The following is a 20,000-nucleotide window of genomic DNA, read 5'->3' as shown; positions in this document are numbered from 1 at the left end:
TATGTGTGCTGATGTGTATGTGAATGAGCCTGTGCATACATGTGTGTAAACATCAGTTTCTATAAATGTATGTGTGCACCTGTGTGTGTGTGTGTGTGTGTGTGTGTGTGTGTGTGTGTGTGTGTGTGTGTGTGTGTGTGTGTGTGTGTGTTTGTGAGTGTGTGCATGTGGGGGGGGCAGTGAGACAGTGAGTGGGTCTATTGTTTGCCAGTGCGAGCCTTAAGAACGCACATCATAGTGAAAGACATGGACAGCAACATAAGAGACAATCAGTCACGCCAGCCTTATGCCTGGTTGCTTCTCACTGCTCTGGAAGATGGGTGCATAAAAGAAGACCCAAATACTGTAAATACAGCAGACAACCTTCTGTGTGTGTGTGTGTGTGCATGTATGTATATACATAATACAATCCTTTTATCATATGCTGCAACTTGTACAACCAGTTCTCTCTTTACTTAGTATTAATAATTTCTGTTACACCAATTGAAACATTTAAAGATGTTGGTGAGGCTCGCCTATAGTAGAAGCTCATATTTACATTGGTATAGTGGGATTATAGTGGGATAGTGTTTCCCATGAGGCAGGCTGGTGGTAGAGGAGAAAAAGGGTTGAAAACGAGTATATAAAGCACAGTATGAATAATTAACACAGTTAAACACGGTGAATGCAGTCTGTACCGCTCAGCATGTGTATGTACATGTCACTTGGCTTAACATTACACAGTGGATAGATAGAAATACACACAGGAGACCTGCGCAAACAGATAACGGGGCAAGATTTGCGGCCATAAACAAGTCTCATCCAAAGCTATGAATAGAGGTCCATGATGATAAATCTGTGACGTGGAACAGAAAATGCCAAGAGGAACTTCGTTGCCAGATAATTGAAGATCAAGTTTGTGGACACTGTGAGAGCACCTGGGGTGATCGTGTAGAAATGATGATTTCTACGATCCAAATACTGCATTAGAGGGACCATAATTCTGTAGCTGTGCCATATAGATAGGTGTGTAGGTTGCCTTAAAAATTGTATAGAATTTTAAAAGGGATATCTAAGTTTGAACACCATTTTTTTGAGTCTCAGCTTGTTGAGACATGCATGTATGAGCTAAAATTTCCTCTTAGACTGTTCCAGACGAGAGAAGATCTAAGTGAATTCAGGTTTCTGGGAGTATTACATCTTTAATGCTTTAGTTATTGATGCATATACTGTCGTGTTCTTTAAAACATGTTACAACAATATTTAATAGGAACCTTTTCCTGCTCTCCTTACATACAAATATGCGCTTCTAATCTTCATCACGAAGGACAAGATGGTGGGGTTTTTTTTGTGTTTGAGTCAACAGGAATGAATCCTTCAACTTATCCTTACTCTTTTATATTTTATTTTAAAATGTGATTTGAAAGATTACATTAATTTCATCATTCAGTTTTTGGTTCCTATCATTGTTTCATCTTTCGAAATTAGGATTTTATGTTATTGTTGACAGGTATTCAGGTGCACTGTGAAGGCATGGACGCATTCCAACCTTGTGAAGTTGCTTCCTCCTGCCTCACCCATAACGACCATTGATTGAGGAAAGGGCTGACAAGGCAGCAGAGATTCGCCCTCGGCCATAAAGTCAGCTAGATAATTGTTGTAGAGGAGATGAGGGAATAAGCTCGATATCTGAGAGGAAAAGCAATTGCTTTTTGAATGAATAAAATTATATTGAAGATTGCTGTGCGCTTTTGCTTTATGACTGATAACATCATGATTTCAAAATTTGCATTTGGATCTGTATTTGAATGCCTTTTGAGGTGCCCATAAACTTAAGAAGGCAGAAGCTGACTTTATTTAGCATGAGTGCAGTCATTTGCATGTCAGCGATCTCATAAGCTGGCCTTCCTGCTCTAACTTTCCTCACCATTGCTTCCCCTGTTTGCTTCTATTCTCACTTTTGGGACCGGAGCTGTTTTTCCTTCAACTTCTACCTGTTATCCCCCCAATCGCTATTATTTCCCATTGCTGAGTCTGCTGGCTTTCACTCCACCCTCTTTACTTCTGAAGAGTCTCTGAACGTCTGCATCATGACTTTGTCTCTCTCTTATCTCTCTCTGTCAGGCTTTTGTTTTTGATCATCGCTGCTGTTTCCACTCTACTTCTCCTCCTTTCAACCTCATTCCCCCCTCCAATTCTTTAGAGTTCCTGCCCGTACTGGTGTGCGCGTGTGTACGTGTACCTTTGTATGTGCATTTTTGATGTATCATGCTTTTTTTTGTTTGTTGTGGGCATCTCTGCATATGGGTGAGGAAGTTTGTGAGTGTGTATGTGGATAGGTATAGGTGTGCATTTTCATAAAAAGGTGTTTTTTCTTCTGATAATAGACATGAAAGGATTCCCTCTTTATGCTCAGACATGATTATTGGTAAAATTGACAACATGAAATAGGGGGGCTATCAGCAGTGTTGGAGGTTCCTGGATTATTAATGGACAGATGACACATTATGAACTCCAGGTGTAAAGTTTACTCACTATAGATGCAGATCTGGTGTTTCTATTTTTCACTGTGAAGGTTTGATTTCACGCAAGTGGTGCCACACTGATGAACCTCTGAGAAACACATCCTCGAGCTCCTCTATTCATAGAAGCTTTGTTTTCTCCCTCAGACAAAGAATCTCAACTCTATCACAAGAGGGAATGGTGATATTGGACATTGCTGAATTATGGTTTGAAATGCTCAATGCAGACATTCTTTTAATTCATTCCTACAATTTCCATGTAGAGCAACTACATCATGATTAAGGTGTGGTTAAGGTTATGCAACTAAAACACTCGTATATAACTTGGAAAGATCTCTTGTTCAGTGGTAGAAGAAGTATTATTGTAAAATTGGCAACACCACAACATAGACATACTCTGTTACAAGTAAAAATCCTGCATTCAAAATTTTATTTAACTAAAAGTAAATGAGTACAAGTACTTGTTCAGTACTTGAGTGAATGTACTTAGTTACATTTTACCACTGTTTAATTGTTAAGTTAATTCTATGTCTAAGACAGTATGAGAATTCCATAGAATGCGTTCCTCACCCTGAATGTTGGCACCGGAAGTAATCTTATTCAATCGACTCATCCAATATATATGTAATTCCTTCACATAGCTGTATTGCCCTGCATCACCTGAGAGATAGGAGCAGCATCAGTGTAATACAAATGGAGTGTAAGTGACATCTTTCTGTGTGAACAAGGCTTTGCTGTGAAACTCGCTAAGATTGACTCTGAGTCAGGCGCTGAATATAAATAGACCACTATTTACACACCTTCATCACTTGAAATTCAGAAAAATGTTTAGTGACTCATAGTCACAAAGTTTAAACTAACACAATGGCTAAATCGAGATGCCAGTCAGGTCTCTTTCCTCGCAAATAAGTCAAACCAGTTGTTGTCTAAAGCCAGACTTATCAGCAGTGTTGGAGGTTCGTCTTTATTTCTTAGTCATTAGTACATTGCAAAATCTCCCAGATTGCTCTCATAGTGTCAGCGAAGCTGGCAGCACTACGGTAAACGTAACAAATCAAATCGAGTAGACTGACGCTTTACAATAACCTTTGACCCCACAGATGATTGACAGTCGTCTATCGGCACAGAGGAGGGCGATGAGGAACCTTCCCGGAGACCGAGGTCAGCAGAAGACCAGCACCTACATCGTGCCCTGCTTCCTCTTTGTGGAGGTTAGTGTTTGGACATATTGTTCTAAAGGGAACATTATGGAGCACCATATCTGAAAACTGAGCCTGATCTGACCTGAAAATGGAAAGTAGATTCAGACTGGTATGTTCCTTTCTTTTGGTAGTATGCTATGGAAATGCTGCATGGTTCTATATGAAAATGGGCAGAAATGAAGAGCTAGCTGTGTACTCTGCAGGTGTAGGAAGTTTTAGAAACCTCGGGGAAGTTGGAGTCACACAATGCAAACTGATGGACAAATGCAAGCACATTTTACAGTCTTCTGCCTGAGAATGCTCTCCCACCCATTTTCTTCCATTTCTCCCACATCTCTTTCCTCCATCATTTCACGTCTTTCTCAGTGCAGATTAACAACAATGGGTGTCAACTGGGACACTGCATGAATTAGTACGCTCTGTTTTCAATTCACTGACTCCCAAAAGAAGTGATTGATTTGATTAAATTGTCACAATTGGGTAATTACCCTCAGTCTATGAATCACTTCATGATAACATTCTGCGGGAGGGTGAAGGGATTTATCGCTAAGGTATTCTCGCAACAAAGGACCTCTCCAGTGACCTTTTGGCTCATAACCTCCTGGATTCTTTTCCTCTCTACTCTTCTATTCTTCCCACGACTCTTCTTTCCCCTGTAATCCCTGTATGACCTTGTGGAGCGCTAATTGCCTCAGCTTCATTTCCTAATTAATTGGCCTGATTAAGAAAGGAAACCCGATTAGCCTGTGCCACCGCTAACATGCGACAAGTCTGCAGGTCATCCGTGCTACAGCAACGATAGCTGAACGAGCTGAATGAACTAATTTTTAGCATTAAAATAAGAGTCTTTGCTTTTGAATTCAGTCTAAAAATATGTTGTTGCGTTCTTATATAGGTTAAAATAATAAGGTTGATGGGAATCGTTGAGGCAAATGGTGGCATAGAAATTGAAATTGAAGTTCAGGTTTTGCAATAGCAGGTACAGCCTACAGGCAAACGAGAGCTGAGGATAGATATGACAGTTTTTCTGTCCTACCGGCTGAGACAAACTTAGGTAAACACAGATCTTGTGAAGAGTCGGTCTCATCCAAAAAGTTTCTCTCTTAGCAAAACTACATCTTTCTTTAGTGCACCTGCAATAGCACCGAACCTCTTCAGCAGAATCTCCTGAAGGGTTTTCTTCACCCTCCCTCCTCTTTTCTTTCTTTGTACTCATTCACTCATTCACAACATCCTCTTGAGATCATACTATAGCTTTTTCATCTCCTCTTTGTGCCACATCCAACACATGAATCCTACACTCTTTCCACATAACAATAGTCTTCAACACACCTCTGTTACCGCTGCATCTCTTTATAGCAGAAATATCCCACAATCCCTGCAGGTTTACGCACGGTCTTAAGCTCGCTTTTATTTCCTTTCATTGTGCTTTGGTATTGGCTCATTCTCAGCATCCTCTTGAGGACATGTTATAATGATTTTTCAGCTTTCTAATTTTTTCATAGTGCATCTATAATATCTCTAGGCTTATATCTGTCAGTGGTGCTCCTCCCCCTCTTCCAGTATTCTCTTTGACAGTCTCTTGAGTACTGCCCAGTCACTCTTTTCATGCATATCCCCCACATCTCTCCTCTCTAGCACTTGTTCCCTTGAGTAATTACATCCTTTGCACCATGGATCTCTTGATTATTCCCCTTTACTTGTAAAGCTTCATCTCCTCCTCCCACTGAAACATCTGTCTGCTATTACAGAGACCTGCATTCTCCTCATTTCTCCTCAACATTTCTCTCTATCTTCATGTTTCCTCATGGGTCTCAAACGTTTCTTCTTCTTTCTTTTTATTCCTCGTCTTGTTTCCGTTTACCCCCTCCAGCTTTTCGTTCCTTCTCAGGGCAAGTAGACCTTGCCCTTAGTAGACCTTAACCTCATGCTGACCTCAGTTCACAGACTGGAGGGAAACATGAACAATTTCGGGCCCGGGAGGGGTGTTTCTTCCAATTTTGTCACCTTGATCACCCCTTTCTCCAGGGGGTGTGCCTTTAGTGAGATGATGAGAATCTGGTTTGACTTTAATCACTATAGATGCACCTTTATGATTCTGTGTGCTTTGCAGTATTTAATAAAGGGCATTTTTAAAATCCGTCCCCCCCTCTGCTGTGTTCATACTGAAGCAGCTTGCTGTAGCATAGCTCCCCCCGGAGGGCACTCACTCCTTTGTTGTTACATTAGCATCTCATTATCCATTTCTTTACAATTCAAACGCCCAGTCTTATTCCTCTTCCTCTCTTGTGATCTTGTTGCCGATTCCCCCCCCTCTTTTTCCTCACAATCTAAATCTTTGTAGCTCACTGTCTGTTGCTCTCTCTGTTTCCTCTTCTTTATCTGTATGACAATGGCCTTTTTCCTCAGTCCCACTGTCAATTCATTGCTTCTTTTTATCTCAAGACCATTTATAACTTTGATTACAGTATCTCTCTTTCCCTCTGTTCACACTTTCCATGTGTCTTCCTTCTGTCTATCATAGTTATTGTTTTTTTCTTACACTAGATTAAAATGTGAGAATGATTTCACACAATTTCACTATTAGCAGCACGGGATGAAAATAATGTAATGGAAAGCAGATAAGTCTTTCTTTCTCTCCTCTCTCTCTCTCTCTCTATCTATCTCTCCTCTCTCTTGTTTTCACTCCATGCTACTGCTGTCGCTGGCGTCATGCTGTGAAGCCACAGAAGAGAAGGATCTGTGGCCTAACAGAGGCAGTGCTTCAAAGGACCATCTTTAAAAAGTGATTTTGATACAACTGATTCCTGACTAGCTTTAGACACTGGTGTGGGAGGCGGGTTATGAGTTTGTGTGATCTAGGCCAGACGGGCACTACTGTGAAAATCTGTACTGAAGCTGAGTTACAAAGTGCTCGGCGTGACTACAAGTGGACTCTTTGAGTGGATCTCACTGAGCGTACAACTTGCAGCCATGAATAGTAGTGTGGCATCAGCTGTAACAGTAGTAAGATGTGATAACAATTGCTGTTAACTCTAAATGGATGTACTGTAGCTACTAATTTATGGCACCCAGCATTTGCAGTGTGTATCCAGGCTTCCCAGCTTTGCTGTTCAGCCAACGACTGCCAGCTCAGAGTAGCATCCTCTCCTCTGTTCCTTCCTCATGCCTCGTTGGCTGCATCCTCCAGTGGCACAGCGAGTTCTGTAAAGTAAACAGACTGCTGAGCATCAGACCACATAATATTTCAGGTCAACAGCCTGTGCTGTCTCTGTTGATACTCTAAGGTGTTGGTTCATGTCAGCTTGCATCTCTCATTTCCCGGCTTCCCTGTAGATAGTGTGTGCCTGCTCAGTAATTTCCTAGTCAGTAATAATTTTTGAATGAAATTTAATTCTGCCCAGACTATGTTTTCTATCAGTGTACAGAGGAGACACTGTGAAGCATATCTGGCAAGTCTCAAAATGTTGATATTGAATCCATCTTCAAAACATTCACTTGCACATTTGTTTTAACTGCAATATCCATTCTTGCAATACAGTAACTGCTTGTAGCAAATGAAACAAGGTTAAACTTTTTTTATGGTTATGTTTAGCCACTTACTTTAGCCAGTTAAAGGGTAACCCCACCAATTTTATACAAAATTGACAAGTGATATTGCTTGAGTCAGCGTAGCTGAAGACGACAAGTTTGAAAATGAAATAAAAAACGAAGTTGAGGAGTTAGAAAGAATTGACCTCTGTAGCCTGCCGCTCATCTCTGCTTGAGGTTGTAGGCTCATGGCTACATTAGCTGCTACAAGCATAACACACCCAAATCTGACTGAACTGTCGCCAGTTGAATTGCATTGTGGGTAATGCAGGCGCCAGGTTTTGACAAGCGAGAACAATGCATGTAATAGAGAAGACGATATCTCTGGTTCTCCTGCATCAATTTTGATCCTTTTTTTAAAATGTCCATCATGAGTCTGACAAGGTTATAGTGCAATGATAAATTGGTGGAGTACTCTTTTAAGGTTACAAGATTAAGGAAGGACTGTGGTCTTCGTTAAATATTGAAAATGTCCAAGGGGACATGAAGCGTTAGACACAACATGTTTACTTTAATAACATGAAACCAAAAAAGATTTTTCTCCAACTTTATTCAAAGGGCTTACGATGTTCAAACCTAACCATACATTGGACTCAGGAGGCAAACATGTCTACAGTGTCAAAATCCCACAATTTGTATGCGCACCATCCATCCTGACCGTCTCCCTACGACTTTTTCTTTTTTTTCGGAAAAAGGTTACAACTTAACATATTCCAAGAAGGCAATTAAATTTCCTACATGAAGTATTTGGCAAAATTAGTAGCATATAATCTTAATTTCTAGGAGGCAGGGTTGCTCCTAATGGTTACAGACCAAACCACTGTTTTGTTTCATCTGTCTTGTCGCTGATCATAGGGCTTTTCAGGGCACACTGCCCCAGTACATCTTCTACCTCCAGGCAAAACATTTATTGTATGTGTTTACCCTTTTCCAAAGCTGTTTTGTTCCAAACAGTTTTACTTGTGCCAAGACCAAGACCCCTCAACCAAATTGTAGTCACAATTTCTCCATTACTGCTCCTTTTCATATTAACTCCAGATTTACATTACAAAGTTAAATTATCCTATTGATGTAGAATCAGCTTAACTTTCTATACAGCAGCCCTTTAAGCTATGTCCTAATATACATCTAATGATATTTTTAACTTCTCTTTAACCTCTTTATGGGCAATTTATAGGCCGTCACTATCTCTTATTACCACATTAGAGGACCTTACCTTATACTAGAATGTCTTATTGATTAATCCTCTGGTGTCAGTTTTCATGGTCATCTGTTAAAAAATGCTCACACAAGTTCTTTTTTGTGTCCCGTCCACTTTCCACACGCACGCATGCACACACACACACACACACACACACACACACACACACACACGCACAAACACACACAACCACAGGGGCACACAAAGACACAGTAACAACTCACTCATATTATTCTCTCCCTAGTTTACCCCTCATTATCTCTCAGAGTCTATGAATAGCACCTGCCCGCCTGTCTGCTGCACTGGGATTTCTCAGCACTCTGGGTGAATGCTTGAAACACTTGTTAGCTGGCTGCTTCCCACCTGCTATCACTTTAGGGAGGGAGGGCTGGATGAGAGACCTTGTATATAACGATATACTGTGGGTTCATATCACCTGCAAATATTGAATACAGTAGCCTGTCGAGGCTGCAGTGCTGAGGCCACAGTATCTGATAAAAAATAGAAATATAAGATCAATGCAGGAGTAAGTCCCTAAAATAAAACTTCTTATGTAAGATGTAATCTTTTCCCTCGCTCTTACTTCCTTTTGAGCACCGTGCAGTTACAGGATTCAGAATTGCAGACTGGTTCTCTCTGCCGGCCATGCTGACTGTTGCTGTGAATGAGGTCAGATAAATTCCTAAATTGTAACAGAAGAGTCTAATACCAAAATCAAGATATTAATTAACAGTTTATGAAATTGGCAGAAGGACAGATTAGGCAGCCACTGCTGCAAAAACGTTAAAAAATCAATCCTCTTTATTTCTGAAAAAAGTAGGAATGCATATCAGACAATTTATTATTTGAAAAAATAATACAGGGTAATACTTGTTTATATATGTAAGTAGAGAGCTTTGGAATAAAAACCTTTAATTGCACCTTAGGGTTTTATTCAGGGAAGATGTTTATGTGTGTCAGCCTGCATCTGCTTTTATTCTGCTTTGTGTTTGTAAGATGCGGGGGCATGCATGCTTGAGGACTGGGAATTTTGTAGAATTATGTGATTGTTCTTTGGTGTGTAGCAGCGAACATAAAAATGTGCTATTCATGGATATGTAGTACACTGGCGCGAGGAAGCAACGCATGCTGTAGCTTCTATAAAGAGACGGAGAAGTGAAAGGAAGGAAAAAAAATGAGTGAAGGGGAATCAGCAGATACTATAGATACTGTACAGTGTGTATGTGAGACAGCAGATTAAGAGACTTTTGACAGTGACGATGATTGAGAGACATGGAAGGAAATGCAGTGAGAAATTGGGAGACACAAAGAGAGTGGGTTTGAAAATGATCGAGGAGAGAAGTTTTTTGACAGATAACAGAGGAAAAAAAACTGATGAATTTAAAATAAACAAGGCATGGTGATAAAATACACCCAGTAGTCAGACAAATAAAAGAGCTGGAAGACGAGAGAGGGAGAAGGGGGGAGGGCACGTGGGTGCCCAAAATATGAATGTCTGCTTTGATCCTCTTCCTTTCCCTTGCTCCCTCCTTGTATTTGACCTTTCTCTCCATTTTGCCCTCTTTCAGTCTCTCATATATCATAATTTACTCTTTCAGCTCCTCTCCCCTGTTGTTGTCTCTTCTCTCTGCTGCCTCTCTCAGCTTTATTTCCCGGTGGCACGCTTGGTTTTGCCCTGCCGCATTCTGTGTGATAGTAATGTCTCATTAACTGTTTTCTCCATCTGTTTATCTTCTTCCACGTTCTCTCAGCTGCTTTTCCCAGTCCTCTCTTTAAGGCTCTACCCCTCTGGCTTGTCCACTGTTTTCTTTCAGTCGGCTCATCTATTTTGCGCTTGTCTTGCTCAGTGTGTTGTAACACAATCTGGCGACACCAGGCGGCAGTCAAGGCCATTCGTTTGCTTGTAGATGAGTATCTGTGAAAGGAGGGTGGTGTGATTATGATTTTTAACCTTTATGTACAGTGGTTTGTGTCAGTATGTCTGCGTGTGTATGTGTTGTTTGTGATCTAAAAGAAGACCTTGGCTTTCCTTAATCATCCGCTGAAAATCAGAGCTTTTAGCTGCTGTGAAACATTCGAAGCATTTAAAATCACATGACCTAGTGATTATGTGAGCTCATCAGGAAACCAAATCACACAAGGGGAGGAGAGAAATACCAGCCTCATCTCAAGCTAATTTAGGGCTGAACACTGTGAAGACAGTAACTCTGTTAAGCCATCTGAAATTAATGTGACAATAATGTAAAAGGTATCGCTCTTGATGATGCCAGATTTTTGGTTAGAGGTGTTTATTTCACCATTCTGTTGTGAGGATGTGTTTTAATTTTGGCAATTAATTTGAGGTGATTAATGACACACACAGAAACAGATGTGCCACTAATTGTGGTAGGGAGAATTATGTAACACACATGGTTCCCTTATTAGATAAACCAGTTCAATCTAATGCAAGCCCATACAACAGCCCTGCCATTATTACTATCTTTACAAAGCTCTTAATGTACAGCTTCTATTGACATTGTTGGAAATGTGTAAAATTAAATTATATGTTTAATCTTAAACTCATAGTTAAAGGCGATGTTATACTCTACTACGTTATATTAAGTATTTTTCTAATATTTTAACATCCCTATTTACATTCATGAAGGAGGCAGAGCATCAGAAACACCTCTGAATATAAAACACTACAGTACATCACCACCACTAACTATGACGTCAGTGCTAAAGCATGTAACTTTAACTAACACCTCTATGACAGAGTCAACAAAAGTCTGGACATTACAGGCATGAAAAAGTAGACTTTATGGCAGAACAGTTGCATTGGATCGCATTTGACTGTATGAGTATTCCGAATAAAGTGGACAGTGAGTGTATAGACTTTATCGAGAAAGCAAAGGTCTTTAGGTGCCCTGTTGAAATCTGGTATTTTACCACTAAGTGTTTAAGCAGGACAGTTTGTCTGCCTGGAAGAAGGAAAGCGTTGTTGGTGTTCAGTGTTACATCTCAATGATACACACAAACTTCTTTTTTTTCCCATTGTTCTTTTTAACTTGAGTAAATAGTAAGATAAAAAAATAGATTTTTTTTTTATGAATATGCATGATGCACGGAGACCAAGTTGACTATTTACATGCAGTATGAAACTTAAAATGAAAAGTAGCCAGTTACTTGGACAAAGCCTGGGAGATAAGCCGTTTGTCAAGATAAACTTTAGGCTAATAGTAGTTCTGTCCTTTTCTCTGCTATTCACTACAGTTGTGCAATTGTACAATTAATTTGGATATTTTCACATAAATATATTATTTGAAAGTGTATATAAGTGAATGTAGGGTTAATGTATCTAATTTTGTATATATATATATTCATGTTTGTGAAATAGCGGTGTCTTTTAATTCCATGTGGGATGGTCCAAATGTTTGGCCTGACAAGGGGAATAAAACAAACTAATGTAATTAACTAAAAAGATCATCAAAATATGTGCGTTGCTTTTTGTAATGTCACTCAAATGCTGTGTGCACTGACATATCTCACTCACCAAAGTACAGAAAACAAACCATCCTCTCCAAATGAGCACACGTTTAGAATTGCTCAGCTTCCTGCATGCTCAGTAGGACTCATTCGTACTATGTTCATACTCATCATACGCATGAATGGTACTCCTTCAGAAACACATCAGACATTTTGAGAGCAAAACAAAGCAGCAAGTCTCCAGTTCATCCCGAGCAGTGTCACATCTGTGCTCCCCCAGCAGGGTGCTGTCATCTCAACATCATCCCTCCATCCGCACATTCTCACCCTCGGTAAACATGTTTGACTTTATCGGTTGACTTTGGTGCCATCTGCCTGCTCCACACAGGCCAAGGGTAGACATGCGATGCATATGTGCGAGCGCACAGTTTGGCCCCCAAGAGACATCAGCAATGCCCACGTCTGTTTCCACCATCCCTTTTCCTCCCCATAACACATTATCATCGTCACATTTTATTTTCCTCATTTTTGGTTAAAAGGCTTTTAAGCGCAGGAGATTTTCCTCTGTCTCTGTCACATCAGTACCATATTAGCCTCTTTGATTTTCTTGCTTTTACTCCCTTTGAAGTGCAGAGGTATGAGCATTAAGCCTTAATTACATGGCCTGATAAGTCCTGTTAGTTTACTGGGTCCGCCAGAAAGGGGCAATCTTCTTTAATTTTCCTTATTTTATAAACTCTGGTTTCATCCTGTGGCTAAATTTATTCTGACAGATTTTAGTAGCTAAATCAGATCGAGATTCCTGTCAGTGAGATCAGCTATTGAACCACTGAGTTGGCGATACCAAATCTGTGTGATTCATAAAAAAACCTACCTATTCCTGCCTATGCTGTGATATTTAGTTTTACACATACTGGCTTCAAACCTCAGATATTGTACAGATTGTGTGCATTTGATCATTATAGACAGTGTAACCCAAATTTGCTTCTTTCAGCCAAAGTAAAAATATGAGACTGTAATATTGGTTTCTCATGTTTTAGACTTCAGTTGAATGTTTACAAGGCTGTTTATGTTTATGAGTGGGAGTTTGTGATCCAGGACCCTTTCAAAACCCTCACTGTATATTGTGCCCTCAGAAAGGCATGGAAGCTTCATTTTCTGCATTCTTGGAAAGTAATCATCTGAAGATACAATTTATCAAACAAATACGTGGACACTAGCAATTTGCTTTATATTGTTGGACTGGTGTATCAAAGGGTTTCAAAAGGAAAAGATTGGAGGGTCTGATTTGGTAAAGGATGGAGAGATAGAGAGGGCTGGTGTCTGATAACTCTCTGTGAGTTTAATCTCAAACTGCCAAATCTCTTCGGATCAAAAAGTAAGAGGGAGCTGAAGGGCAAAGTCTTATTTGATATTATAAAATGTCCTTTTCTGTAATTTTATAAGAACTGATGAGCCAGATTATTTCTTATACCAGTGAACTATTCCAATTGATAATTCCACATTCGGAGTAAGAGACGGCAACAAACTTGGTGTCATTCCCCCTTGTTTAAACTGTTAACTACTTACACATGCAACAGACACAGGGCAGCATGAGCATCATGTTGGATTCCTCTTTTTGGCCTCTTGACAAATATTAATATTCAGAGGCTGTGAACCTCTGGGTCTTTACTTTATAGTTTATTTATTATAAGTAGTAGTCTTAGGAAATAGTCTATATTTTCAGACTGTCCTATCCTCAAGGATCACCTGTTGTCACAGTAAGAGCATTAGAGACTCACCACAGTCACATCACATGATAATCAGTCAGCTCAGGCTCGGGTCAGTGTGGGCTTCATTGCCTGGAGCAGCTGTCTGTGGTTTTATATTGAGGACATTGAATGACAGGGCTTCTCATCTATATAGACTTGAGTATGAAAGCAATATGTGGACAATGGTCAGAAGTTGCACCCAGTCTCAGACTGGAGTCTTGATTATCAGTGGGATTAGCGGTACCGGCAACCGATCACATTAGTCATTTGATTCAGTGCTAAAATCAAAAGATGGCACCTAATAGAGCTGCAACATTCAACGTTAGATTCCCTTTTCCAGCTAGTATTTTCTTCACAGCGGAGACTGTCCCATCAGAAGTAAAGACAGCATTACTTGTTTCAGCACATGCCCCAAAATGACAAACACTTCCAGCACTTGTAGTAATTATGATGGGAGCAAAGGAAGAAATCAGGTGTTTTTATTATAGAGTGACAAAGTCTGCACAGGAAGGACATCAGGCAACATTTGGTTTTATTAAAGCCTGACCACAGTCTTTCCATAACCTTAATCATGTGGTTATTACCGTAACCATGACAAAGAAGGTCCCCTAACCTTATTGATGAAGTAATTTTAACCCAAAGCATGATCTTTTTCTAAACCTGACCAAACTTTAACCATGGCGTGGTCACATCATAAAACAGATTTGTTTTTCAATAGTGATTTATAACAGTTTTTGAACTCGCAGACAAGGGATGTCATCCTGCTGACAGGCGTCAGATCAGAAAATGGGTGTGTCATTCTCGAGGGCATGGACAAACAACACATTTTAATTTTTTACTGATGCTGGTCTTATCAGCTGCCATTTCTATTAGATGTGACGATTTGCACTGTTTGCAAGCCAGATTTCCCAAATAATCACTGAAGATTTGAACTAAAAGACAACTTAGAGTAAATCTGGAACAGACAAGCAATATAAGGACACAAAAATTTTAGTAAAACTTTGGCTTTAGAACAAGAAATAATGATAACTGATATGTTTCTACTACAAGTACATCCTCAAAAAATACAGTTTGAAAGCCCCTTTCAAGGCGCTCCGCTAGTTAAATGAGGTCTGAATGCTAATAAGATAGCGACTGAAAGGGTCAGGCAGGGACTTGGATGAACAAGGTGAAAAGTCCTCTAAGTGGAGGCAACAGACTGAGACTGATAACTTATCAGACAAGAACGTGGAAATCCAGTTCTGTATCATCTCCTGAAAAATCTATTTTACATGTCATTTATTTGAATCAAAAGGGGCAAGAGCAGGGGCAAGAGCAGGGGCTTCTGGCGACAAAAAGCAGAAGTCATTTGCACTGGTGTAAGAAAAAGTTTCTGTGTGTACTTTGTGAGTAATGAACAACTTAAGGAAGCTGCCATGTGTTGACTCTTGTGATGGAATGATGTCAACCTGTCTGGTCCCTCCATGACACCTGTTGCATTTTACGTTTGTCAGTAGTTTCATGCCGTACATGCAAACGATGCTTTTGAAATAATTTTAATGCAAATGAATATTGACTTGTGCAGGATATGTCTCTGTGTTAATTAGAAACCATCAATTCGAAGCTGCTTTGACCTTTATGAATATTTAGATAAACTGGCCGTGGCTGCCGAGTGCACGGGAAGTTTGTTAATTGTTTGTGTGGGAGGGAAGGCAGATGAAATGCCATACATGAGCGCTGAGCCTTTATTCAATTGGGAGGCTGTATTTCCTGCTTGTATTAATGAGAAGTCAGATGACTCTTTTCACTGGGACCTTTGTATGTGATAATCCTGTCCCATAATGAACAGAAAGTGTTCTCAACTATAATTCATGTCTTCTCATATATTATTCTGCAGACAGGGTTGTTGGATCTCTCAGACTGACAGTGCAGCCAATTTTAATGCTCACGTAGTGTAAAAGTGTATGCGAGATGACAGACATAATCTCTCAAGAAGGTTTTCTGCAGTTGTCTTCAAATGTTTCTTTAAACTTTGATGGGTGTTCTTGGACCTCCCTCGCTCTTTTCCTCCCAACTTTCTAAACCTCTCTCACTCGCTCCCTCCCTCAAGCCTTCTGTAGCTCGGCGAGAAGAGAGGAATGGACGATGGGAAGAAATGTTCACCACGGCTTTGCCTGTGTTGGGGTTCCTTCTCAGACATGGGATTGCACCCACATGCCTACAGACACACTCATACACACTCTGCACATGGAAACACACTCACACACCCACTCACTCAAACACACAAAGCTCACGTACATGGAAACAAACATGGAAAAAACATGGAGGAACAATCTGCTTGATAAATACATCGCCACTGGAGTATGATGCTCCCCTCATTGGGGACCCTCAGCGCAAAGGCTAGGATGTCTCACACAAACAGATTGGAGTAGATAAAGTTTGCGCATTGCCGTGGGAACATACAGATCAGTTATTTGATTTTGCAATACATATAGGGAGTCATCCACAGATTTTCAACAGCTGTAAAGGAAACTGGAAGAAGAAACTTGCAGAACAGCAGATCTGACAGTGCAGCAGAGCATGTAATGTAAGGAGTTTGAATTAGGTCACCCCCTCTCCCATGTTCATTGTCTCTCTTCAATGTGTGATAAAGCTGAAATGTGTTACGTGTAAAAAGTCTCCCCCTCTCCTCCCTATAGCATTAGACCAAGTGGGTACTTTGTCAATTTGCTGACAAAGGATAAACATGTTGGAGGAGGTTTTCTCAGTGGTGTGTCTCTTGTTCAGCCATCTGCCACAGTGAAACTTTTCCTGTTTAACGCTGTGCAGCATTTAAATCAAATCTAATTTTTTATTGTTAAAGATAAAATCAGCACAAACACAGATAAAATGTTGTTAACTTAAATTGTGAACGTCACATTACTCCACTATGACAGCACGGTAACGCTTTATTTTAGAGATCTGTTATTTCCTAATTAGTGCATGAAGGTTTCCTGTGAAGAACCCTGTAGTTTGGTACTAATTACAGGAAATGAAGACAAAGTTCTGAGACTGTTATTTTAGTTAGTTCAGTCAGTTTTTTTGAGTTTATTATTGACTTCTGTAATTACTCCATTTAAACCTTAAAGCAAAAATTTTATTATTCTTTATTCTTCATTTATGCTGAATTGTGTGTTTGTTTGTAGACACATTTTGCACGTGTAGCTCACCTGCTTTCCTCTGAATAAAAGTCTCAAGGTGGTGCTAGGTTAGCATTTAGAAATAACTGGAACTGCACCAACTGATGACTCCATGTTTTACCTGCGATTAGTTCCAAATCACATGGTTCTTTCCAGGAAACTTCTTTAGAGACTATTTGGAAATAAACTGGAATTAATGGGCCTCTTAAAATAAAGTATTATTATATTATTTTGTGTGAAAAAAACCAACCAACCAGGCAACTGGGCAACTCTAGGATATCAACATTTGCTGGTCGCCAAGTTAAAGTTACAGCGTGTAACTCCCCTCAAACACAGCTTGTTGTCTTTACATTTAAGTTTGTGTATGAATTAAACAAAATATACCATGTTAATTAGTGAACTTTAGAGTGGCTGGCAGGCTGATTTTTTTTTACCTTTGGACAGAGTTAGTTAAACTTTTCTTCCAGTTTTTTTGCTAAGCTTAGCTAAGCGACTTCTGGCTCTAGCTTTCTGTAGTAAACGCAAAAATGTGAGAGTGGATCATCTCTAACTCTTCTCTGGCTTCTGGCAAAAAAGCGAATAAATGAATTTCCCAAAATGTCAAACCACTGCTTTAAAGCTTCACTCACAGTAGTTTGAGCAGTGAGAATTTAACACCTGACCATCACCCCAAACACACTGTTTTGATTCCCATCAACGGCATTAACACTGCTCTCATTGTAGTTGTGTAATATTTTTGTTGCCAGACTTCTGCTCTCTAAAATTCATTTGTTTTATTGATGATGGGAACTACAATACTGTACTGGGAAAACTAGTAACAAAAGGAAGCAAGTTGAATTTGAATGAAATAACGTCGTCGAGAACTGCAGGAACTGCCTGATTCTCATTAGTTGTTTATTGTGCAAATGAAGAAACAAGTAAGACCTCCAGTCTTCAGTTATAGATTTACAGAAGTTTACTGTGCAGTTGTAGTTGGTTTTTTTTTCTGTAGAGAACGGGGCAAAGGAGTTGTGTGCTGTTTATTGGAGTATAAATGAATAATTAGTACATCTGTCATACCTTTGAGGAATACCATGCTTTTTTAAAATGTTTTCCATGTTTGCCATCCCCTTTCCCTCTCTTATTCTCTCTGTCTCTCTCACACACAATGTCATCAATTTCTAATGTATTTTTCTTATTTAATTTTTAAACAGTTAAGAAGGTCATATTTTATGCTTCAATGCTTGTGCTTTGTGTACAGCTGGTAATTCAAATGGCAGAAAAGCACTACCTTAAGTTATGCAGAGAGCCTCACACACACACACACACACATATATATTTATCCTCGCTCTTCAAAGTGATGTTTTTTTTCTCTCCCTCTTGCTTCCTCTCGTGTTTTCCAATGCTCTGCTTTTTCATCCCATATGTGTCTCACCCCCCCCCCCCCCCCCCCATCCTTGTTCAGTTCTTCTTCTTTTCCTCCATACAGCGTTATTTTCTTTGATCGGTTTGTTTCTTTACCCTCCCACTCTGCATACTGACACTGCTGAAGGGATCTCTCTCGCTCTGTATCTCTTGTCATTGCTCTCTCTTTCACCCTCTCTGTCTGTTTTTCTCCTTATTTTTCTCCCTCCGTCTCCATCTCTACCTCCCTCACTCCTTCCCTCCCTCCCCCCTCCCTCTCCCTCTCATCCTCTTCCCTCACTATCTCTCCACGCACACTTGATTCATTTTACACGTTACGGAAGCATCTATCATTTTGCTCTGCGAAGGAAAAATCTCCGTGACAATATTTTCCACTTCTTTCTTTCGGGCTGTCCTTTCTATCCTAACCCCTACACTCTCCTGTGGATCCAATCCTAAAGCTGGAACCAATATGTTTTATTTCCAGTTGGTCATCATGGCAGGGACCGTTCTGTTGGCGTACTACTTTGAGTACACGGACACGTTCCCCGTGCACATCCAGGGCTTCTTCTGTTTTGACAAAGCCTTCTCCAAGCCCTACCCAGGACCAGAGGACAACAGCAAGGCGCCGCCCGTCCTCGTCTACTCCCTCGTCACTGCCATCCCCACTGTGACGGTGAGTCTGTGTTCAACTTGTACAAAAAAAAAAAAGCGTACTTCCACAGGTGGTCATCATACACACACACACACACACACACACACACATCTCACATTAACAGACATGACAGTCACCTGCATGCATGCACATACGATCAAGCCAAAGCATGTGCGGCAAACACACACACACACACACACACACACACACACACACACACACACACACACACACACACACACACACACACACACAAGGAATAGTTCCTCCTCATGTACACGTGGTGTTTGTGGATCGAAAGAGGGGAGAGGTGTGTAGGTGTGTATCCTCGTGGTCTCTCTGCTCTGTTTGTGTGGATGCGTTCTCTATCATAACCATGGCAACGGGCACTATATTTGTCCTCCACTGAGCAGCCAGAGATAGCTACAGTCTTTCCTTATTTCAAGACTACACGGGATTAAAACAAAGTAAAACATCAGCTCCGAATGGCTTCCCTTATCCATGCACAAGAAGAGGCACAGTGTCATTATTTTCAACAGACAGTCCTCATCCAAGACTTGAAAAAAATGCATATTGCAGCATCTTTAATAATTAAACAACTATACAGAATATAATTTGTAGGTCATGAATTCTTGGCTGAATGCACATTGATTCAGTGAATCTAACATCACCATTCAACTACTTCATTTTTGCCATTTACTGTAGTAATTCATGCATGTATGAATACTGGAAGGGACAGTAATTGTTGTTATTAGTCTAGAATAAACTGAATTCCATTACAGCAGCCATATTTCCTTGTTATTAGAGTGGCATTTTATTAATAATGAAACATAGCTTCACATCCTCATTAAAGCACCATTTCCATGACTGTCTGTCTTGTCCCCCAGGGCTTGTCTCTTTGATGTCCTACAGTTAAGGGGCACTATGACATGGCTGCCTCTGAGCCACATATTAGGGCAGTGGGCATGCACACCGACACACACACACACACACACACACACACACACACACACACACACACACACACGCACACACACACACATACACACACACACACACACACACACACACACACACACACACACACACACAC

At 40.3% G+C, this 20,000-nt stretch overlaps 1 protein-coding gene across 3 annotated transcripts in view; it reads left to right on the top strand.

Annotated features, from left to right (window-relative positions):
* The window catches only part of plppr2b (phospholipid phosphatase related 2b), a 47,220-nt gene that overhangs the window by 7,164 nt on the left and 20,056 nt on the right, over positions 1-20,000 (top strand). For all 3 annotated transcript variants that reach the window (XM_040145361.1, XM_040145360.1, XM_040145362.1), the window contains 2 exons: positions 3,602-3,712; positions 18,740-18,928. In XM_040145361.1, coding sequence (XP_040001295.1) covers positions 3,602-3,712; positions 18,740-18,928 — 300 coding nt within the window. The remainder of the gene's footprint in view (positions 1-3,601; positions 3,713-18,739; positions 18,929-20,000) is intronic.

Source organism: Xiphias gladius, chromosome 15 (assembly GCF_016859285.1).
Source record: "Xiphias gladius isolate SHS-SW01 ecotype Sanya breed wild chromosome 15, ASM1685928v1, whole genome shotgun sequence".
NCBI lineage: Eukaryota > Metazoa > Chordata > Actinopteri > Istiophoriformes > Xiphiidae > Xiphias > Xiphias gladius.
Note: the sequence above shows the minus strand (reverse complement) of the source record. Positions and strands in the feature narration are given on the sequence as shown.